General features: G+C 40.4%; 2 protein-coding genes across 5 annotated transcripts in view; one reads left to right on the top strand and one right to left on the bottom strand.

Moving 5' to 3' along the window:
- SPC25 (SPC25 component of NDC80 kinetochore complex) overlaps nt 1–6,313 on the top strand; it is a 97,672-nt gene extending 91,359 nt beyond the window's left edge. Inside the window, exon 7 of the mRNA XM_054549449.2 lies at nt 6,291–6,313. Within this exon, the coding sequence (XP_054405424.1) occupies nt 6,291–6,298 (8 nt within the window). The 3' untranslated portion in view covers nt 6,299–6,313. The remainder of the gene's footprint in view (nt 1–6,290) is intronic.
- NOSTRIN (nitric oxide synthase trafficking) overlaps nt 1–17,512 on the bottom strand; it is an 80,596-nt gene that overhangs the window by 48,275 nt on the left and 14,809 nt on the right. For 3 of the 4 annotated variants that reach the window (XM_054549440.2, XM_054549437.2, XM_054549438.2), the window contains 3 exons: nt 17,185–17,322; nt 15,710–15,909; nt 6,801–6,886 (listed from right to left, as the gene is read on the bottom strand). In XM_054549440.2, coding sequence (XP_054405415.2) covers nt 6,801–6,886; nt 15,710–15,736 — 113 coding nt within the window. In that variant the 5' untranslated portion in view covers nt 15,737–15,909; nt 17,185–17,322. Of the gene's footprint in view, nt 1–6,800; nt 6,887–15,709; nt 16,189–17,184; nt 17,323–17,512 lie in introns of those variants that run through there. The other variant, XM_054549442.2, reaches the window with a different exon arrangement.

Raw genomic sequence — 17,512 nt, 5'->3', positions numbered from 1 at the left:
TCTAATCCCATCAACTCCAGAGGCCGAGGTGGGAGAATCATTAAGACCAAGAGTTTGAGACCAGCCTAGGCAACATATCAAGATCACATTTCTACAAAAAATTTGTTTAAAATTAGCCCAGAGTGGTGGCACACACCTGCAGTCCTAGCTACTTGAGAGGCTGAGGTGAGAGGAGTTCCTGAGCACAGGAGTTTGAGGCTGCAGCAAGCTATAATTGCACAACTGTACTCCAGCCTGAGCAGCAGAATGAGACCCCCATCTCTAAAAAACATAAAATAATAAAATAGGGCTAAGCCCTTCTCATGCTTGAAAGAAGAAGGTGACAGAGTCCTCCCTTCATTATAAATTAAGAAGGAATTTTAGTAACCTCAAATTCTTCTGTCAGGATATCACCCATCTTTTAAGTTCCTACTTAGGACCAGCACCAGCTTCCAGTTTGGGGGTAGATGTGCTGATATTTTCCATCCAAACTTCATTGGTATGTCTTTTGAAAGACCATCACAAGCTCCTCTTACAAACAGATTGTATTTAAAGTTCATTACCGGCAATTTGAAAGACATTTTCATATTGAAGCTCTGTCATTGGAGTGGCTGGCTCACTTGCTAGCCCACTGCAGCATTATCAATTGTCTTAATTCTGCTTCCTGAGAACAGTATAAAAAATGCTGAAATAGGAGGATAAGACCTGAATGATGCCCTTCTTGAGTGTCTGGTTTGGGAGTCTCACTGAGCTCCGGCTCACTCTGGCTCAGAGAAAACCTGAGCGATGGCAGCTCTAGAACTTCAGAGCCTAAAGTGTGCATTCATTCCTAAGCTTAGTGCGTTTGTGTATGGGGTAGGGAGGACAGGAGTATTGTGGTGAGGGAATTCAGGTAAAGTAGACAAGAAAGGCAGTTTTCCAAGCTTTTTAACAGGGAAACAAAATTTTATACAGAATCCCACCGTATCATATAAATACCAGTCAAATTGATCTGATTAAAAGGGAGAAGGAGTGAGGAAGAAGCAGAGCCCTGCCCACTTAACCTCCTCCTCACCCCCTGAGGTAGCCCCTGCGGGCTCCCCACAAACCCCTTGAGCTATAAGGTTTGAAAGCCACTGGGCTTCATGACTGCTGCTGTCCCTTTCCATAGAGGACCCTAAGACTCTGCAAAGGAGGCTGAACCAGGACCCCCTGAGCATGTTGGGTCACCCACGGCAGTGTCCAAAACTGCCTATCCACTTGGGGATACCCTGGCAGTGAGCCTGGGTTGAGCTGGGTAGGAATCCAAATGTATCATCTTTTCCATATCCCCATCTGTGAATCAGAAATGGAGAGAAGTATGTACGCTGTGGGTTGTGAGATAATTAAAGAGATCAAGTATAAGACACATTTAACACAGTGGCTGGTCTATGGGTTGTACTGAATAAGTGGTCTCTCCTGTGATTTTATTTTTTCTAGCTTTTGTTCAAAATAATATGCTACATATTATGCCAGTAAAAGTTTTTGACATACCCACTTATGACTCCTCAAAAATAGCCTAACTGGATCTTCTTTAACGTTATGAGTGCCTTGAAGGCAGAGTCACTCATACATTAATTAGTGCCTTCATTTACTCAGTAAGCGTCTATTGAATGCCTACTCTGTGCCAAGCCCATGCTAGTCACGTGGGACACAAAGACCCTCAAGGAGTTCAGCCTCTAGGGAAAGAGATAGGCAAGTGAACAGAGAATTACAGTGCAGGGTGTAAGAGCTATAACAGATACAAGCACTAATTCTGCACATAGAACTGAGGAACATTTTTTTTGAGACTGGAGACTGGAGTTAAGGAAGGCCTGCCACAGTGGGATGACTGGATCTTAAAGAATGTGTTGAATGGAGCCAGGCAATGAAGGTGATGAAACATCTACCAGGCAGGCGATACAGCCTGTGCAAATGCAGGGACCCACGTGTGGTGGTGGTGGTGGTGGTGATGCAGGAGTGTGAGTGGGGTGCAAGTGGGGTGGGATTGCAAGTGGCTCAGTAAGGAGAGAGGCAGGGATCATGGGGAGATGGAAAGAGAGAAAGTAAACAGGAAGGCAGAGTTCAGCTCTCAAAGGCCCTTTTATAAAATGATGAGGGCTAAATTTTATCCTAAAGGTCATAGGAGTCTTTGAAGCGTCTTAAACAAGGTCATGGCTACAGAGTGAAAGGTGCATTAAAGACAGGCACACGGCCTCAGCCAGCCCACAAGTTCAGGTAACTTTGCTTGGATTGGAAACAGGGTCCTCTAAAGGGGCACAGCTCTGTCAGAGTAAAAGGCCTAAGGGGTAAGAGTGGATTAGATTTCTGCCTCCATTCATCCCACTCAGCCATGTGCCTTTGTACAGCATACAAACTCCACGGCTATAAGGCGGCACTTCTAGGCAGAATAGTTTAAGAGAGTTTTGCCAGAACCATGGAAGAGGCCATAAAATAAAAAGAAAGCTGTGGATATCAAATGGGTTTCAAAGAGAGAAATATGGTCTTGGTCATGAGTTGAGATGGACAGAATCATGGATATGGATGGTCCCAGGCATTCAGCTTGATTGGCTGGGCAGTGGTTCCCAGAAGGAGGACCAGCTTTGGAGAAGAGCGGATAAACCCTGTTTTGGACATATTGACTTTGTGGTTCCATGGGACTTCTAGGTGGAAATGTCCAATATACTGTGATATATATGGTTTGAAGTACAGTTTAGACATGTTCCTAGTACTGCACATTTGTAAATCATCAATATGCAAGAGAACTAAAGCTGTGGGAGTTAAGGTCACCCAGGATAATGGTAGAGTAGAAGATGATTTTACAAATATTTAATTTCAATTTTTTATTGCTTTGTTGACAGTGTCTGCAATGAATCATGGATTGAACAAGTGGCCAACTATACCTCCTTCTTTTATTCTTTTCTTTTTAATCTACAGAGCAGCAGTTCTTGGCATTTGAAAACCTGATCTTAAACTCCCTTACAGAGGAACAATTGATTTTCCAGTCAAAGCCTGTTTAAACATTAGCTCTGAGGATGCAGGAAGCCAAACATTCACAAAGTGTTTCTGAGAATGTACCTTCGTCTCTTTAAATCTGATCTGTAATTGTATTAAAGTGAACCTGATAACTTTGGCATTACGCATTGTAGGAGCTGCTATGTTTCTCTGGCTAAATCTGTTTGCTACTGCAAAAAAAGAAGCTGAAGTAGCTAATTGGATAAAAGAAACTAAGCATGACCATGAATTGCAGAATATCCAGGCAAAGAGTATTTTAGTAACAACTGTACTTTTCTATCACCACCCAATTAGAATAAGTGCAAGAGGGCAGCTGAGTTTGGAAAGGAAACATTCTCTGGCCTGGCAGCTTGATTGTGGTGCTGCCTCTGGTATCCAAGTGCTAATACAGAACTCTGTCAAGCAGAACCACATTCCAGGAGCTCTTAAGTAAGGGGTCTGGAAATGCACACCTCCAAGGACAATAAAGGCCTTCTTCTAATAATGTAGGTGTAATAATTTTTAAAAACCCTTAACTATTTTTCATTTATTTAAAAAAATTTTTTTTATGAAAATAGAGATGGGTTGTGCTATGCTGACCAGGCTGGTCTCAAACTCCTGGCCTCAAGCAATCCTCCCATCTTGGCCTCCCAAAATGATAGGATTACAGGCATGAGCCACTGCCCCCAGCCCATTTATTTATTTATTCAGTCTGCAAGTATTTACTGAATGCATTTTAGGTGGCAGGTACCCCTCATTCAAAACTCCATGTCCTCCTTCACTGTATCTTGAATTATGCTGGCCACAGATTTGCCTTCATCATTGTCTGCCATAACCCTCAATGGAAATGCTTACTGAATATATTCCAAGACTACCATTTTACTTGTCTTACTGGGTTTCCCATTACTTGTCTGTAACCTTATGTAACAAGATAGTTTCTTTTAAAGAGTAATGGCTTTCCAGGTATTTTTCTAATACAAGGGAAGGTTATCATTGGTTCACATGTAATAAGCCCACCTTTAAGAGGAAAATAAGGCCAAGGCTCATTTCTAGATAGCTGGTGGGAATCTGCCTTCTATCCAATGTATATCTAGAGGAGGAATTTCTGACTTCACAGAATGGGGAGAGTCAAGGCAAATGTAATCCCAGCCATGCTGTGACCATCCATCCTTGTTGATATGGTTTAATAACCAACCATAACCAACATAATTGTTGACTCAGTTCAAGCACACTAGGAAGAGGGAGTGACCTCAGAATCACATCACTGTGTGGGAGAGAAATGATCCAGCCCTGAGAAGTGAAGTGGCCTATATCTTTGCCTGCTAATACACAGAAATGCTGTCTAAAAGTACACAATGTGCCACAAATTCATAGATTAATAGAATATTTGTGTCCATTAGAAAACAGTTCTCCCCAGATGCCATCTCTTTTAGTGTGGACAAGCATCCTTCAGGTTAACTACATGATCTAAAAGCTGAGCAAGGGGAGGAAACTTGAAAGCTCAAGACGAGGAGACACCGCAAATGTACATTTACCAGCAATCAATACAAAGCAACTTTAAAAATGGCTTTTTGGCTAAGGGGAAATAATTTAATTGTACAAGTTTAGCTTTAGAAAATGTTCAGAAAAGCATTTATTACATAAATGACCTAATATGTAGCATAATTTTTTTGATCTAGGTAAAATATTAGATCTGTTCTTTGTGCTCATACTATACAGTTTCTATGCAGGAATGTGCTTGTAATTTTGCTAACCAGTAGACTCTTGAGATGTTCAAATTCTAAATTCTTCTCTATAAGGATGTAAAGCTATGAGGGGAGATATCTTTAGCTACCCAAGTGTTTCTTCCTCACTGGACATATTTGTCACTCTAGAATAAGTGAATGGAGGGTTTCACACATTAATAGGTCCAGGGCAGACAGCAGCCCTAGGAAGAGACTTCAAGAAAACAAAAATAAGAAATGAAGGCTCTGACTGTATGAAGAAAGTGGATGTCAGTGGCAAGGTGGGGATGTGGAGTGATCTAGAAAAAAGAAAAACAGTGAGACAGGCTTCAAGCAGAGACTCCCTCAGAGTTTTTCAGTTCACTGTTGAGTCTGTTTAGCAGCAGGCATCATCTATTGCCTGTCTTCTATCTTCACAGCTCTCTACCAGGCACTAATTTTCAACTCTCAGACACCAAATAATTAATGCCCAGATGACTACAACCCACGTTATATGCCTGGCTGATACATGCATAGATTCTTCCTGCTCTGCAGGCAGAAGGTGGCTTTCTAATCTAGGTAATGAGTTGAATTCATAGGATTCATACAAATAATGGGTCTTGTTTTAAATAATTTCCTTTGGGACTGATAACAATATTTTCTTACGGAAGAAATTCCCTCTCAGATGGCACCTCCCGCTTTCCCTGTCATGGAACCAGAGCAATTTGGCTGTTAGGATAGAAGTTACTTCATATTTAAAATGTTTCTCTTTTTGACTCCTTTTGACAAATCTGGTTTTGTTCTTTATAAAAGTCTGTTTGAGCTCTCTTATTATATCTTTCTTTGTCCTCATTTATTTGCTGCTGATAAAGCTAATGTTTTCCTTTTGTCTTGACCTTGAAGGAAACCAAAATATTCCTCTCAAAAATGCTGCGGATTGTTGAGTTTTAAAAAGGTTAAAACAAAGGGACACGCTCTGCCCCTCTCTCTGCCTTTCCCACCTAAAGACAGTCCAACACTTGCCTATCTGCTCAGAGATAGTGGTGCCAGAGGATCTAGGAGCAGACTTTACTCTTCCCATATATTTACCTTCCCACATTTTCCTGCCTTTTGGAAGCCCAAAGATGCTATCTTCTTTGTCCCTATTAGGATTTCTGGCTCTTTGGTGAAATACTATTTAAGCATGACCCCTAAGCCACTGCCTTGAGAGAGAAATACTTTTGAACTAAGGCCTCTCCCATATGATGGGTATAGCATGTGTTAATAAGTTTCTGCTTGTTTTTCTTTTGTTAATATAACTTGTTTTCAGAAGAGTATCTCAACTAAGACCTTGAAAAGGGAGAGAAAAGAAATTATGTTTTCTCCCCTACAACCTACTAATTCAGGATGCAATCAATCCATGGCGTCTTTGGTCTTATGGCACACATTCATTATTTTAAATTTGAAATGGTTTAAACAGTTTTCTGAAGGTCTCTTTAGAGTTGCTTATTACAGAGCTATCTAGAAGTAGGGAAAAGGCCTAAAAGGTCCCTTATAACCAAATTCACTCCTTGGGTTTTCTCATTTCAAGCAGGGTTTTCGTAACTTTCTTGACTGAGTTAAATGTGCTCATTTCAGCACAGTGAACAGCTTTACACATGATCATACCTAGTATTAAGAAGACGATGCTGAAAATGGTGACTTTTCATTCATCCACCTGACAGTGACTAAGGAAATCAAAAGGCCAGGCTCTAAGAGGTCAGCATACAATGATGAGTAAGACTGCCTCTGCCCTTCTAGGGAGAGAAAAATGTAAATAATTGCTGTTGGTGTGAAAAGTACAATAATGAGAGTATGCATCAGATCCAACAGTGGGCCCCAGGAGAGGGTAATAAACCCAGTCTGAGGAATCAGAAGAGACTTGACTAAGCCTTCCTAAGCTGAATTACTTCCTGTTGTTTCTTGATTTTTATGGCATCCAGTTGATAAATGTGCAATAGGGGAGAATCATTCTTCAAGCAATCTCTCGAGTACCAAAATACAACACCACATTCTGGAAAGTAGGACAGCTTGTAATCACTCCTCCAGTCATATCACTTGCTACAACTAAAGAGGAAGAACCATTTATTGCAAACGTGCATTTTGTACCTTTGCTGAAGAACAGATGTGACCTGTTTGCAGAAATTCTCTCCATTTTGAGAAAACTCCTTTAGGTTCTTGTATACTTTATTATACTGAAAAACAAGAACAATAACAACAAAAAACAATGAACAGGAAGATTACGAGCAACTCCGAAGATAGAGCACCTATAAATTCAGAAAACTACTATAACCATGACTGTCATGATAAAGGATCGTGCAGCTACAGGCATGCATACCTTTTGGATGAGTTCTTAAAATAAAGATGAAGTCTCTTCCACCTGGATATGAAAGACCCTGGAGAACTTTTCAAAAAAAGTTCTGTTTCTCCCCTTGGCCAAATGTAAACAATTCAGCAGTGGGGTGCATTTGGAGTCTGGTTTCCTGTCACCCCTATTGTTCCCAGGAAGGACAAAAAAATACATTCTGAAGGACACCACATAACTATTTTATGTCCCCTCCTGCACATATAAACTTCAAAATAATATTTCTGGGGCTCATGACAAACCATGAGCCATTAGAGTGAGCCTTTCTTGTCTGAGATATGAAACTGTCAGTAAATAACCTGGTAAGAAAACTTTGTCCTAGTCCTCTCTCTGTCTCATTTAATTCCAGTAAGAAAAATGTTATCATAATGAGTTGAACATTTTGGTTAAACCAAACCATTATAAATTTATTAATTACCCTTTAAAAATTCATGTATATTTGAATTTATCCTGCGGACACAAGAATTTCCAGTAAAAGTTTTTGTCATTTGATTTAGAACTCCACAATATCTTCCTGGAAACTATAAATGTAGACATTGATGACAACAGATTTTAAGTGCCCAAACAGAGAAGCTAAATGTCAATTGATTCTGCAGCTTTTTCTGACACAGAGCAAGTGAATTAGATGATGGAATATCCCAGACACACTCTCTCATAGTTTCCATCTGGGAGGTGCAACAGCAGATTGCATTTTTCAAAATGAGATTTTACATAAGAGGACCCAAATTCAGTATGGATTGAGAGCTATGCTGTTCTTTGCTCATACAATGAGCCAGCCTATTCCAGTGTTCAAATATTGCCAGCATTCAGTTGGGCACCATATCGAGAAGGGAAAAAGGAAGGAAATTCACATTTACTGAGTGCCTCTTATTGCAGCAGGCACATTCACAAACACACAACCCCTCAGGGCCCAGAAAGCCATTCAGTCAACAAAGCACTTGGTATGTGGTGCTAACAGAGTATCAAACTAAGGACATAGGGTGACAGAGGAGGAAAGACCTAAAGAAATGAGCTAATCCAGGTCCCTACCTTTGGGGATGGAACAAACCAACGCCTAGGATACAGGAACAGTCTTACCATATCCGTTTACCTTTATGCAGTAGTTTAACTTTCCTGTGAATTTAACACAGAAAGCTATGATAGGACTTGGTAGATGTATATTAATATTAGCAAACCACTTCCTTGAAACTGCCTGTGACACAAAGAGAGTGATGAGGGTGCAAAGCTTTAATGAGGAAATTGTTAATTTCTAAAGCAGAGTTTGCAAAATCCTGTGGCTGCTGGTACCAGTCAGGCACCTGAATGAGTGAGGAGGAGGGTGAGGACCGTGAGCTGGAGAGGCAGCTGCTAGAACCATTCTGGCCCATCACTGCCACCTGGAATGTGGCCCAGGAAAGCCAGATCTCCCACTTTGTCCAAAAAAGCTGAAATCAGGATTTGCATCCGAAACATGATTTTTTTTAAATGGTAGCAAACAATTCACAAATTAAAAAACTCTCTGCAGTGTAAACAAAACACACTTGTAGTGAGGTTCCAATTCGTAGCCTCTCTCATGAAGGAGAAATAATCCTCCTGTCAGAGTCATGAAAGTAAAATCACTATTTGGCAATCAAGCTTTCTAATTTTTACTTCCAATAAAACTAACTTGCCATATATGAATGGTCTGATACTATTAAGGCCTCCTTCCTCCCCTTACAGGCACACTGGGAAAGTTTAAGGCAGTATTTTCAAATTGTGAGAAGACCTGCAGTAAAGAAACTTGTTTAGCCTCTTTGTTTACTCCCATGTTACCTAAACATTTTCACTAGATTTCTCCCTAAGGCTTTTGTTTTCTTCTATAACACCTTATAGCATCCCATGAAACAAACCTCAGTGTCATGAGAAGAAAATGCCTAAATGTTTAGTGGGGTACATGCTCCTGAAATAAGGTCATTTCTCAGCCCCCCTCACCCTTAGATGTATAACCATGTGACTAAAAGCTATCCAAGGAGATGTGAGGGAAGGTTTAGTATGAGGTTTCAGTAAAGGCTTGTTTGCCCTCTTTTCTTCCTTCTGGACTTGAAAATGAAGGCCAAAGCCATAAAGTGGTATTGAGATTGGACATAATGTATTCAGATCATAGAGTGGGAAGAGAAAAAGAGCCCGGGTCCCTGATGGCTGTGAAGGATACCACACGAGCCCTCAACTCTCACTTTTGGATTTATTTTATGTGTAAGAAAAATACAATGTTGTTTTTCAAAGACATATGTATTTGGGGTTTTTCTAATATGCAGCTGAACATAGTTCTAACTCATACAGGGTCTTTTTGAATTATGAAACATTTTTATGTTTCATAACATAATGATACAGAAAATAATAACACATTATGTACTCACTACTTAAGTTATAGAGATAGTAACACTTTGCTTCTGCTCTCTCTTTAAACAACTATTTTTTTCCTTTTCATAATTTATTTGGCTATTCTGAGGCATTTATTCTAACATAAGAACATTTGTCTAATTACATTTCTTTTTAAATCCCCGTTGGGATCCTAATTGGAATTATATTACATACATATATCAATTTGGGAAAATTGACTTTTTAATGGTGTTTAGACTTTCTATCCAAGGACATAGTAAGTTTTTGCATTTGTTCAAATTTTATGTTCAATAAAATTTTATGATTTTCTTTATAGGTCCTGTGGCTTTCTTATTTATTTAGAAATATCTTACAGTATTAAGCTGTGGATTTTTATGTATTGTCTTATTGACTTCTCTCCAGCCCACAGCAAAGCAGAAACAAAGACTCAACAAAAAGCCATGGGGCTGTGTCCAAGAGAGAAAGACCTGGATGCATGCTTACGGAGTAAATTCTTCTGCTCTCAAACACACCATAAAGCTGGGGCTGAGGATGGGAGAAAAGAAAGCAGAGAGTTGGATTCGAGGGATTTAGAGTGGGAAGGAGAAAAAGAACCTCCCATGAGGGGAAGCAGGAGTGGAAGGAAGGGACTCTGAGATGAAATGTCCTAAGGGAAAGGCCCCTACCAGTCCACCATCACCACAGGATAGTCTGCACATAGAAGTTACCTATGGGAGAGAATAAGGGACCCTGGACATCAAGTGTGGGATGGGGGCATGCAGAGAAAACTCTGCTCATAACCAATGTAGAAATGAGTAGAACCAGTTGAGAATTTTTCTATGTGCTTGTGTTACAGGGGCTGCTGCATTTCCTAAACTTATCGAGCCATCAAAACTCCCTAAGACACATTTTTAAACACTGTCTCAAGGGAACTAGTTTTAGGAGGCTAGGCCATGCTGAAGGTTTATAAGCCAGTGATTGAAAATTCAATTGCCTTCAGTGGCAGTGATGAAGCCTGGGGCAAAGGCATTCACATTCAACCTCTTAAAGTAAGGGGCTGCTGGAACAAAGCACAGTCTATGGCTTCCATTGACCTTTGGGCTACCAGGTCTAGATTTTGGAAGATGATTTTCTGTCATTTCATAGACCAGTACTTTCTAACTTTTTTCCCAAAATGGTGCACATAGCAAATATTTGTACTGGAAGTGTGTGGTAAATGGACAAAGTTGTTCCAGGAAGAGGGAACCGGCCCACGGCTTTGCCTCGTACCTCGCTCCCAGCCATACTCTGCCAATTCAAGGGTTCGGAGGATTTGTGTCTCAGGTACACCTGTAACCCACCCTTAAACCTCAAACTCCAGTATGCCCAGGCACGTGCAAGTTGAGAAGGTCTTCACACTTATTGTTAATTTAGCAATCAGATAAGAGATGTGCTTATAACAGCAATGGAGAGAATCTTTACCTTTGATCCTGTATACTATGCACCAAAAATTCCCCAACAAACCTTGATCCAGATTGAGATAAAGGCGACATCAATAAATAAAAGATTTGCTAAGAATATTTTCATTATCCCAGCATAAACTCTTATTTAGAATTAATGATTCTGTACTTTTCATTATGTACCATCTACTCAGACTTGGAGACAAAAACTGTGAAAAGCAGACCCACTTAAACACTACAGCAGACTTCCAGAGACCATATAGTTCTCTCTCTCTCTGTGCGTGCGTGCGTGTGTGTGTGTGCGTGTGTGTGTGTGTGTGTTCAGAAAATCTTGGAACATACCTGCTTTGTGGGGGTGAAATCACTTGACTTTAGTTTTGGTTGTCTCACTCCTACCTCACCACACTCCTACCCACCAGAGAGGACTCTGAAAGGGTTCCATGGAGCACAGTTTGCAAGCCACCAAAGTCTAATTCCCTTGTTTACAGTTAAGGCCCAAAGAGATAAGGATAACCTAATTAGTTAGAGACAGAGCTGTGATTAGAAATGTTAGGTATGAAGATCAATTAGAGAATCCATCAGAAGCAAATACATTTATAAATGGCTGATCTGTATAATCATACTAAGTTTACTCCAAGTTATAGTAGCCTTTAAGTGTTATGTGCAATACAGCTGGCTTCTTAATGTCATTAACCAGCACAAGAAGGGCTTGCTGAGAAGGGCAGTCAGGTGGAAGGCAATTTTTGTGTTCTTTTCCTACCCATTGAGCTTTTAAATATCCTAACCCCCTATCAAGTATTCATTCCAGAGAATAATCTACTATTGATTCTACATCTCCATATGAATTCATATTAATATGCTGCTTCTCCTGGGGATCATTAATTATCAGGAAAAAAAAATTATGAGGTTTTTCTCCCCTGATAAAGGGATTTCAGTCTGGTAGTGGAATACCTGGGATCTTCCTGAGCCCCTAAAAAAATAATAACCGCTTCTCAAATAGACAACTGGTCTACACAGACATTTCCCATTCAGCCACTAGGAAAATGTTTCTTCCCAGCACTTGTAAGCAAATTCTGTTGATAAATACAGCCATTACAAAAAACATTTAATAATCCAGCCAATCAGCACATGAAATGTTTAGACAGGTGACTTGTAAAGATTATAAAGCGCCTATATCAAGCTTGGCCTACCTGCTCTTTCTGCTTAAATGATTAAGAGGGTTAAATTTAGTTATAGAAAAAGTTATAGAAAAATTTATTTTTATTGATGCTAGTACAGAAGAATTTTTTTTGATTAGTGATGATCCTCACAGTGTTAAAGAAACCACGATATTCCACTTAAATTTAACACAATGAACTTTGCTGGATGCCTTTACTATGCCAGGCACTGTGCTACTGATATCATGTGAATTCTGATTCACTGGGGGTGATGTTTCAAAGCACTGCCCCTTTCTGAAGGGATTCCATGTACTTGTTCACCATCTGTGTAGTATTTGGAATCCCTGTGGCAGAATGTCATAGATTACAGGATATGGAACATTAAAAAGCATAGTCTACTCCATCCTTTCCTCCTTTTACTTTACACATGAGGAAACAGAGGTCCAAGAAATGTGGAATGGCATGTTACACATCTCACTGATGCACACTGGGGAGGCTGTGGGCCACATGACACCCATGCCATATGCAGCCTCCTTCTGTATTTTTGCAGTGAGTCAGATTCTACCAGGAGCTACGGACCATGGCACCGGCACCATCTGAGTTAGTAACAGTCATTTTCTGATATCCAGGCTAAGCCACCAAGATGGGAAGCTCAGGTTGGCATCTGAGCCAGGTTACCAACCTGAGGAGCAGCCTGGTGCCATTTCAATGGCCAATGACATGCAGGGAGGGGCTGACTGTGTGGAGCCCAGAAGACTTGCTTTGACAGACCCCTTCCTGGATACTGTATGAGTGTGTAAAAAGCAAAAATTTAGCTACAGCTTGTTACTTGTCCTTGATTTCTATGTGATTGTTTGATAGGAAGGTGCTATTAATACTTTCTTATGATCGGATTCTTTCCTTTGGAGATAATTGAATCCTACTTCCTCGCCTTCCTTGCACATGGATTAGAAGACAAGTTCCCTAGACATATTTTTAGGTTTAAGAGCTAAACCTAAACCTTCATAGGCAATGAAACATCAAGGCCCAGAGCCAATTCTTTTCCTTGTCAAAAACAGAACTTTAAAGATATCTTAAAGATCTCTTTTTCAGATAAGTTCTGACACTCAAGATGAATCCTACACAGCGTTTAGGCAATCTTATGCCACCCTGGCGACAATTTGAACTCAAACACTGACCTGGCTCTTTGAGGTTGAAAGGCCCAGCTATCAGTCTATTTTGCCCATTAGAGCTTGATCTAAAAGAGATTTTTAAATTTTTTTGTACCATGAGCCCTTTTTGTAGTCTCATGAAACCTATTTGATTCAGAATAACATTTTTAAGTAGCATAGGGTTACAAAGGAAATGAATTACATATTTTTAGTGTATTTTTAAAATTATGATATTATGTGCTTTTTTATTAACATACTAAATTACATATCTTAAGTATTATCAACATTTTGAAGTCAGGTTGAATGTAAATATTTCTAGATATGTGCAACAACTGTAATGTTATTACAAAATTTCTGATTTTTATTGGTTACAAAGCCACAGACACTACACAGATATTACTAGTAGTATTGGGGCTTGTTGCCTTTATTCTGGATTGAATAAAATTCTAAATTTCAGTTAGAAATTAGTACAAATAGAGATTTTTTTTTCACTGAAGTTCATGCAACCCACTGAGTTCCATACATGGGTACATTGGTGTGGGCCCAGTTAAGAACAGTAGCTAAGCTAATACTTTATGAAATGTGCTCTGTGCAACTCTAGGGACTCATGGAAGGGGACTTTTGCAGGTGGTTAAAGCTTTGGGTTCTTTTATAAAACTACCTAAGTGTTTCATGAGGCACTCATTTGCAATCCATTTCCTTGTCTTATTTTGTTCCCAAACTGCAGATTCATCTTCACATAGCATTGTTCCCCAAGTACAAGCTAAGAATGTGCCAGGAAATCAACTTGAACACTTGATTAAGATGAAACAATTGCAAATAAATAAATGTTCTGTGACTTTAGAGGGTTTAGAAACCCAGGCTGAAGGGATATCCGCCCTCCCCATGACTCCCAGATACTTTTGGTGGCAATGAGCCCATACAGATGACCTTCGAAGTTTTAGACAAGGACAGGAGTCCTTGGCCCAGCATAGCACAAGGAACTATTCAGCATGCCAGGGAGTGGAGCTTTAAGCGGACACAGAAGTGTGGTTATGGGTTGCCTTGGGGGCTGCTGAAAGAAAACATTTCTCCACGTCTGAAGACTGACTTTGCTGCCTACAAAAAGGATGTTAGAACTTCAGTTTCTTTTTTATGGATTTATTTCTTCTTCTCTTTTTAAACTTAATTAAAGCTGCCTGCCATTTCCCTGTCTTCTGTCCATTGCACCCCTCCCCTGGTGTTAATTTTCTTCTTTGGTTACTATTAGTGCCAAGATTTTGCTGCCACTTACCCCATCCCTGTCCTGGCCTGCCACCCCTATACAAAAACACTGAGGTAGGAGTGTTGAGACAGGAGAGGATTTAACAGTTTAGTAAGGGAGCAACCTCAAGGAGAGACAAATAAATGATAAGAGACTTTTTAAAAATTATTCATAATTAACAATGGAGAGAAGACTGAGATTGAAGTAATTAAAGGGGGAAGTTTCACTCTTAAAAATCTATATATAACCATATCATTGGAATTTGTTTCTACATTAAGTGCAAATTATTTTTGTATTAAAAAAGGAAAATTAGGCAGAATTGGCTACTACGTTGTCATTATTAAAATTACTAGTCTTTCATGAGTTCATCTCATTTAGCTCATCTGATTTTCTGCAATAGTAACTATAGTTCCATCTTTTCCAACCATGTGCTTTTCTTATCCATTGAATAAACAAAAAGGGAATCAATAATCCTCTGCTGATCTTTTTCTTTATGGCTTTATCTCAGCGCCCATTTATCTGCCGCCCCAGTTTGTGTTTTCAATACATGAAGGATGACTGCAACCTCCTGCTTATGATGTCACCAATCTTAGCTTTTCAGCCCCATGTGTTGGGATAAAACACTGACCCTCCTTAATTACTTTATTTTCAAAGTAAACATATCCCCCCCTTTATTTTAGTTGCTTATTTCCTAAATTACATCTCTGCTATTGCCACCAGTGACCTCACAATGTCTTTGGACTTCTGACCAAACTTATATTTTTGGTAGTGCTCCAAACATTACCAAAATGAACAAACATGGAACAAACATGCTGCTAAACCAGTCTGAGAACCACTGCAGGCCAGGCGGAGCGGGGAGTCTATCCTTCCTCCTGCAGGACTTGTGATCCTTGACTCAAAAAAATGAGGGTGAAAAAGCACAAAAACTCTCCTCCCTCACTTTATTCTCAGAGCCAAAAATTGGCTGCAGACATTCTGTGTGTTTTTGTATCCACTCCACACACGATGTTGGCACCATGGGTGTATGTCTTAAGAATGTTTTCCAAACAGCCACCAACTGGATCCAAATATGAGGCTTTACTCACTCAAAACTTTTTCCAAGAATATGAGAAGGAAAGATGACAATTACCTGCCCTGTCATTTCCTAGAAAAAGTTCTGTTTTTAAACGAACCAAAGAAAAACCACAAACTTTTGTACCACAGCCAATATCTAAATGTGTTTGGTTTCTGAGTGTCTCGAATTTCTTAAGTTAAAATCCATTAATATACAAATCCACCCTCCACCCTCCTCACACGCAGGCACACAAACCACACTGAGCTACTCACCGGACAATCTGTCAGTGGGTCCCTCATGTTGAAATGTGTCTGGCTTTTGTCCTTTCACCTACGCTGCAGCATTCTGGACACTGTAATCAAGGTTGGGTGTGTCCTGGACTTCCGGGATTCAAAGGGCCTAGAGTACGTCAGTCCTTGTCAAACATACCAAGGAGGAAGTCCCAGCCCTGGACTTTCATCCCGTTTGTGTCCTGAGAAAGTAAAGAACTGCTCTGGGTCAAGACAGCCAGGGTGAGATAGTGAGAATGACTTCTGTAAACACTCAGACGGTAGGATCCTGAGTCCTGAACAGGGTAACATTGAGAGAAGGCAGAGAAGCTGTAACACGTCTCCAATAATTCTGGCACTCGGTCTGACAGTGCAGGAACACATATCCTCTCAGTCTGCAGTATTAATCATGCTTTTTATTTTCTGTATTGTATGATCCTTTGACCTTTTGGGACCTCATGGACTTGGAGAGAGACTGCCTTTCTGAGGGTTAGCTAATTCCTACAGAAAGCAAACAACTGGCCTGTGAGCACACCTTTAATATGCAAACCAACAAATCCAGAGCCCAAACCCCCCACCACCTCCTTTACCCAGCTCTCAAATACCAAGCCCATATTCCCCCACCCCCTAAATCCCACAGGGCCAGATACCAAAAAACTAGGAACCTACACCTATAGAACTATAACTATAGAATGTTCAGAAACAGCTATCAGAAGCAAAGTGTACATTAACCACTTCTCCGAGCCTAACTCCACACTCGCTCCAGCCCCAACAGGATCAAGAGGCTACGCTTTCAATGTAAAGAAAAGATTGCCTAGATTTGGCCTCATTTTTCATCACTCAAAAGGATAGACAGAACAAGAACTCAACCACAGCTTGAGTTCTATTGCATTCTCTGTACCTGTGGTCCCAGTTGCCAATCATTAGATTTCCAATGAATGGCCTATTGATGTATGACAGCCATTTGCTAGACTGTGGGCAGTTCTGTTGACTGGCAGGCAAGGGCAGGCCCCAGTTTGAAAGGAGCTCCATCAACACAGTCCAAGGGAACACTTCAGAGTTTAAAAGCATTCAGTTTTCACCTGACTGGCTGGCTCAGCCTCCATTTGTCTGCCCCTGGTGTGCAGGCTCCATTCAAAGTCACTAGAAACAAGCCAGTTGCAGTGGCTCATGCCTGTAATCCAAGCACTTTGGGAGGCCGAGCCTAGAGGGTCACTTGAGGCCAGGAGTTTGAGAGCAGCCTGGGCAATATAGCAAGAGACTCCTATCTCTACAATTTTTTTTTTTTTTAATTAGGGTGTGGTGATATGTGCCTGTACTCCCAGCTACTCAAGAGGTTGAGGCAGAATGATTGCTTGGGTCTAGGGGTTCAAAGCTGGGCAAAAGAGTGAGACTCTGCCTCTAAAAAAAAAAAAAAAAAAAAAAGCTTCTAGAAACAATGTAGAAAAGTCAGGGGACAATTAAGGAAAAGAACTTGCCTTGCAACAAGAGTGGAGAGGAGGGGTCTTTTCCACACACTTTACGTCCTCCCTCTTTGCTTATCCAAAGAACTTGATCACTGGAGGTTACAACAGTCTTGGGTAGCTATCATAGGGCTGGAATTAGACAAGGCAACTCTGTAAAATAAAAGAAATTTAGGTCAGGCACAGTGGCACACACCTGTAATCTTAGCACTTTGGGAGGCTGAGATGGGAAGATTGCTTGAGGCCAGGAGTTCGAGACCAGCCTGATCAACATAGCGAGACCCCACCTCTATTTTTTTTTTTTTTTAAAGAAATTTAGAGACAGGATATAGACTGAGGTTAA

Source organism: Pongo abelii, chromosome 11 (genome assembly GCF_028885655.2).
Source record: "Pongo abelii isolate AG06213 chromosome 11, NHGRI_mPonAbe1-v2.0_pri, whole genome shotgun sequence".
In the NCBI taxonomy this organism is placed as follows: Eukaryota; Metazoa; Chordata; class Mammalia; order Primates; family Hominidae; genus Pongo; species Pongo abelii.
This window is presented reverse-complemented; position numbering and strand designations above follow the sequence as displayed.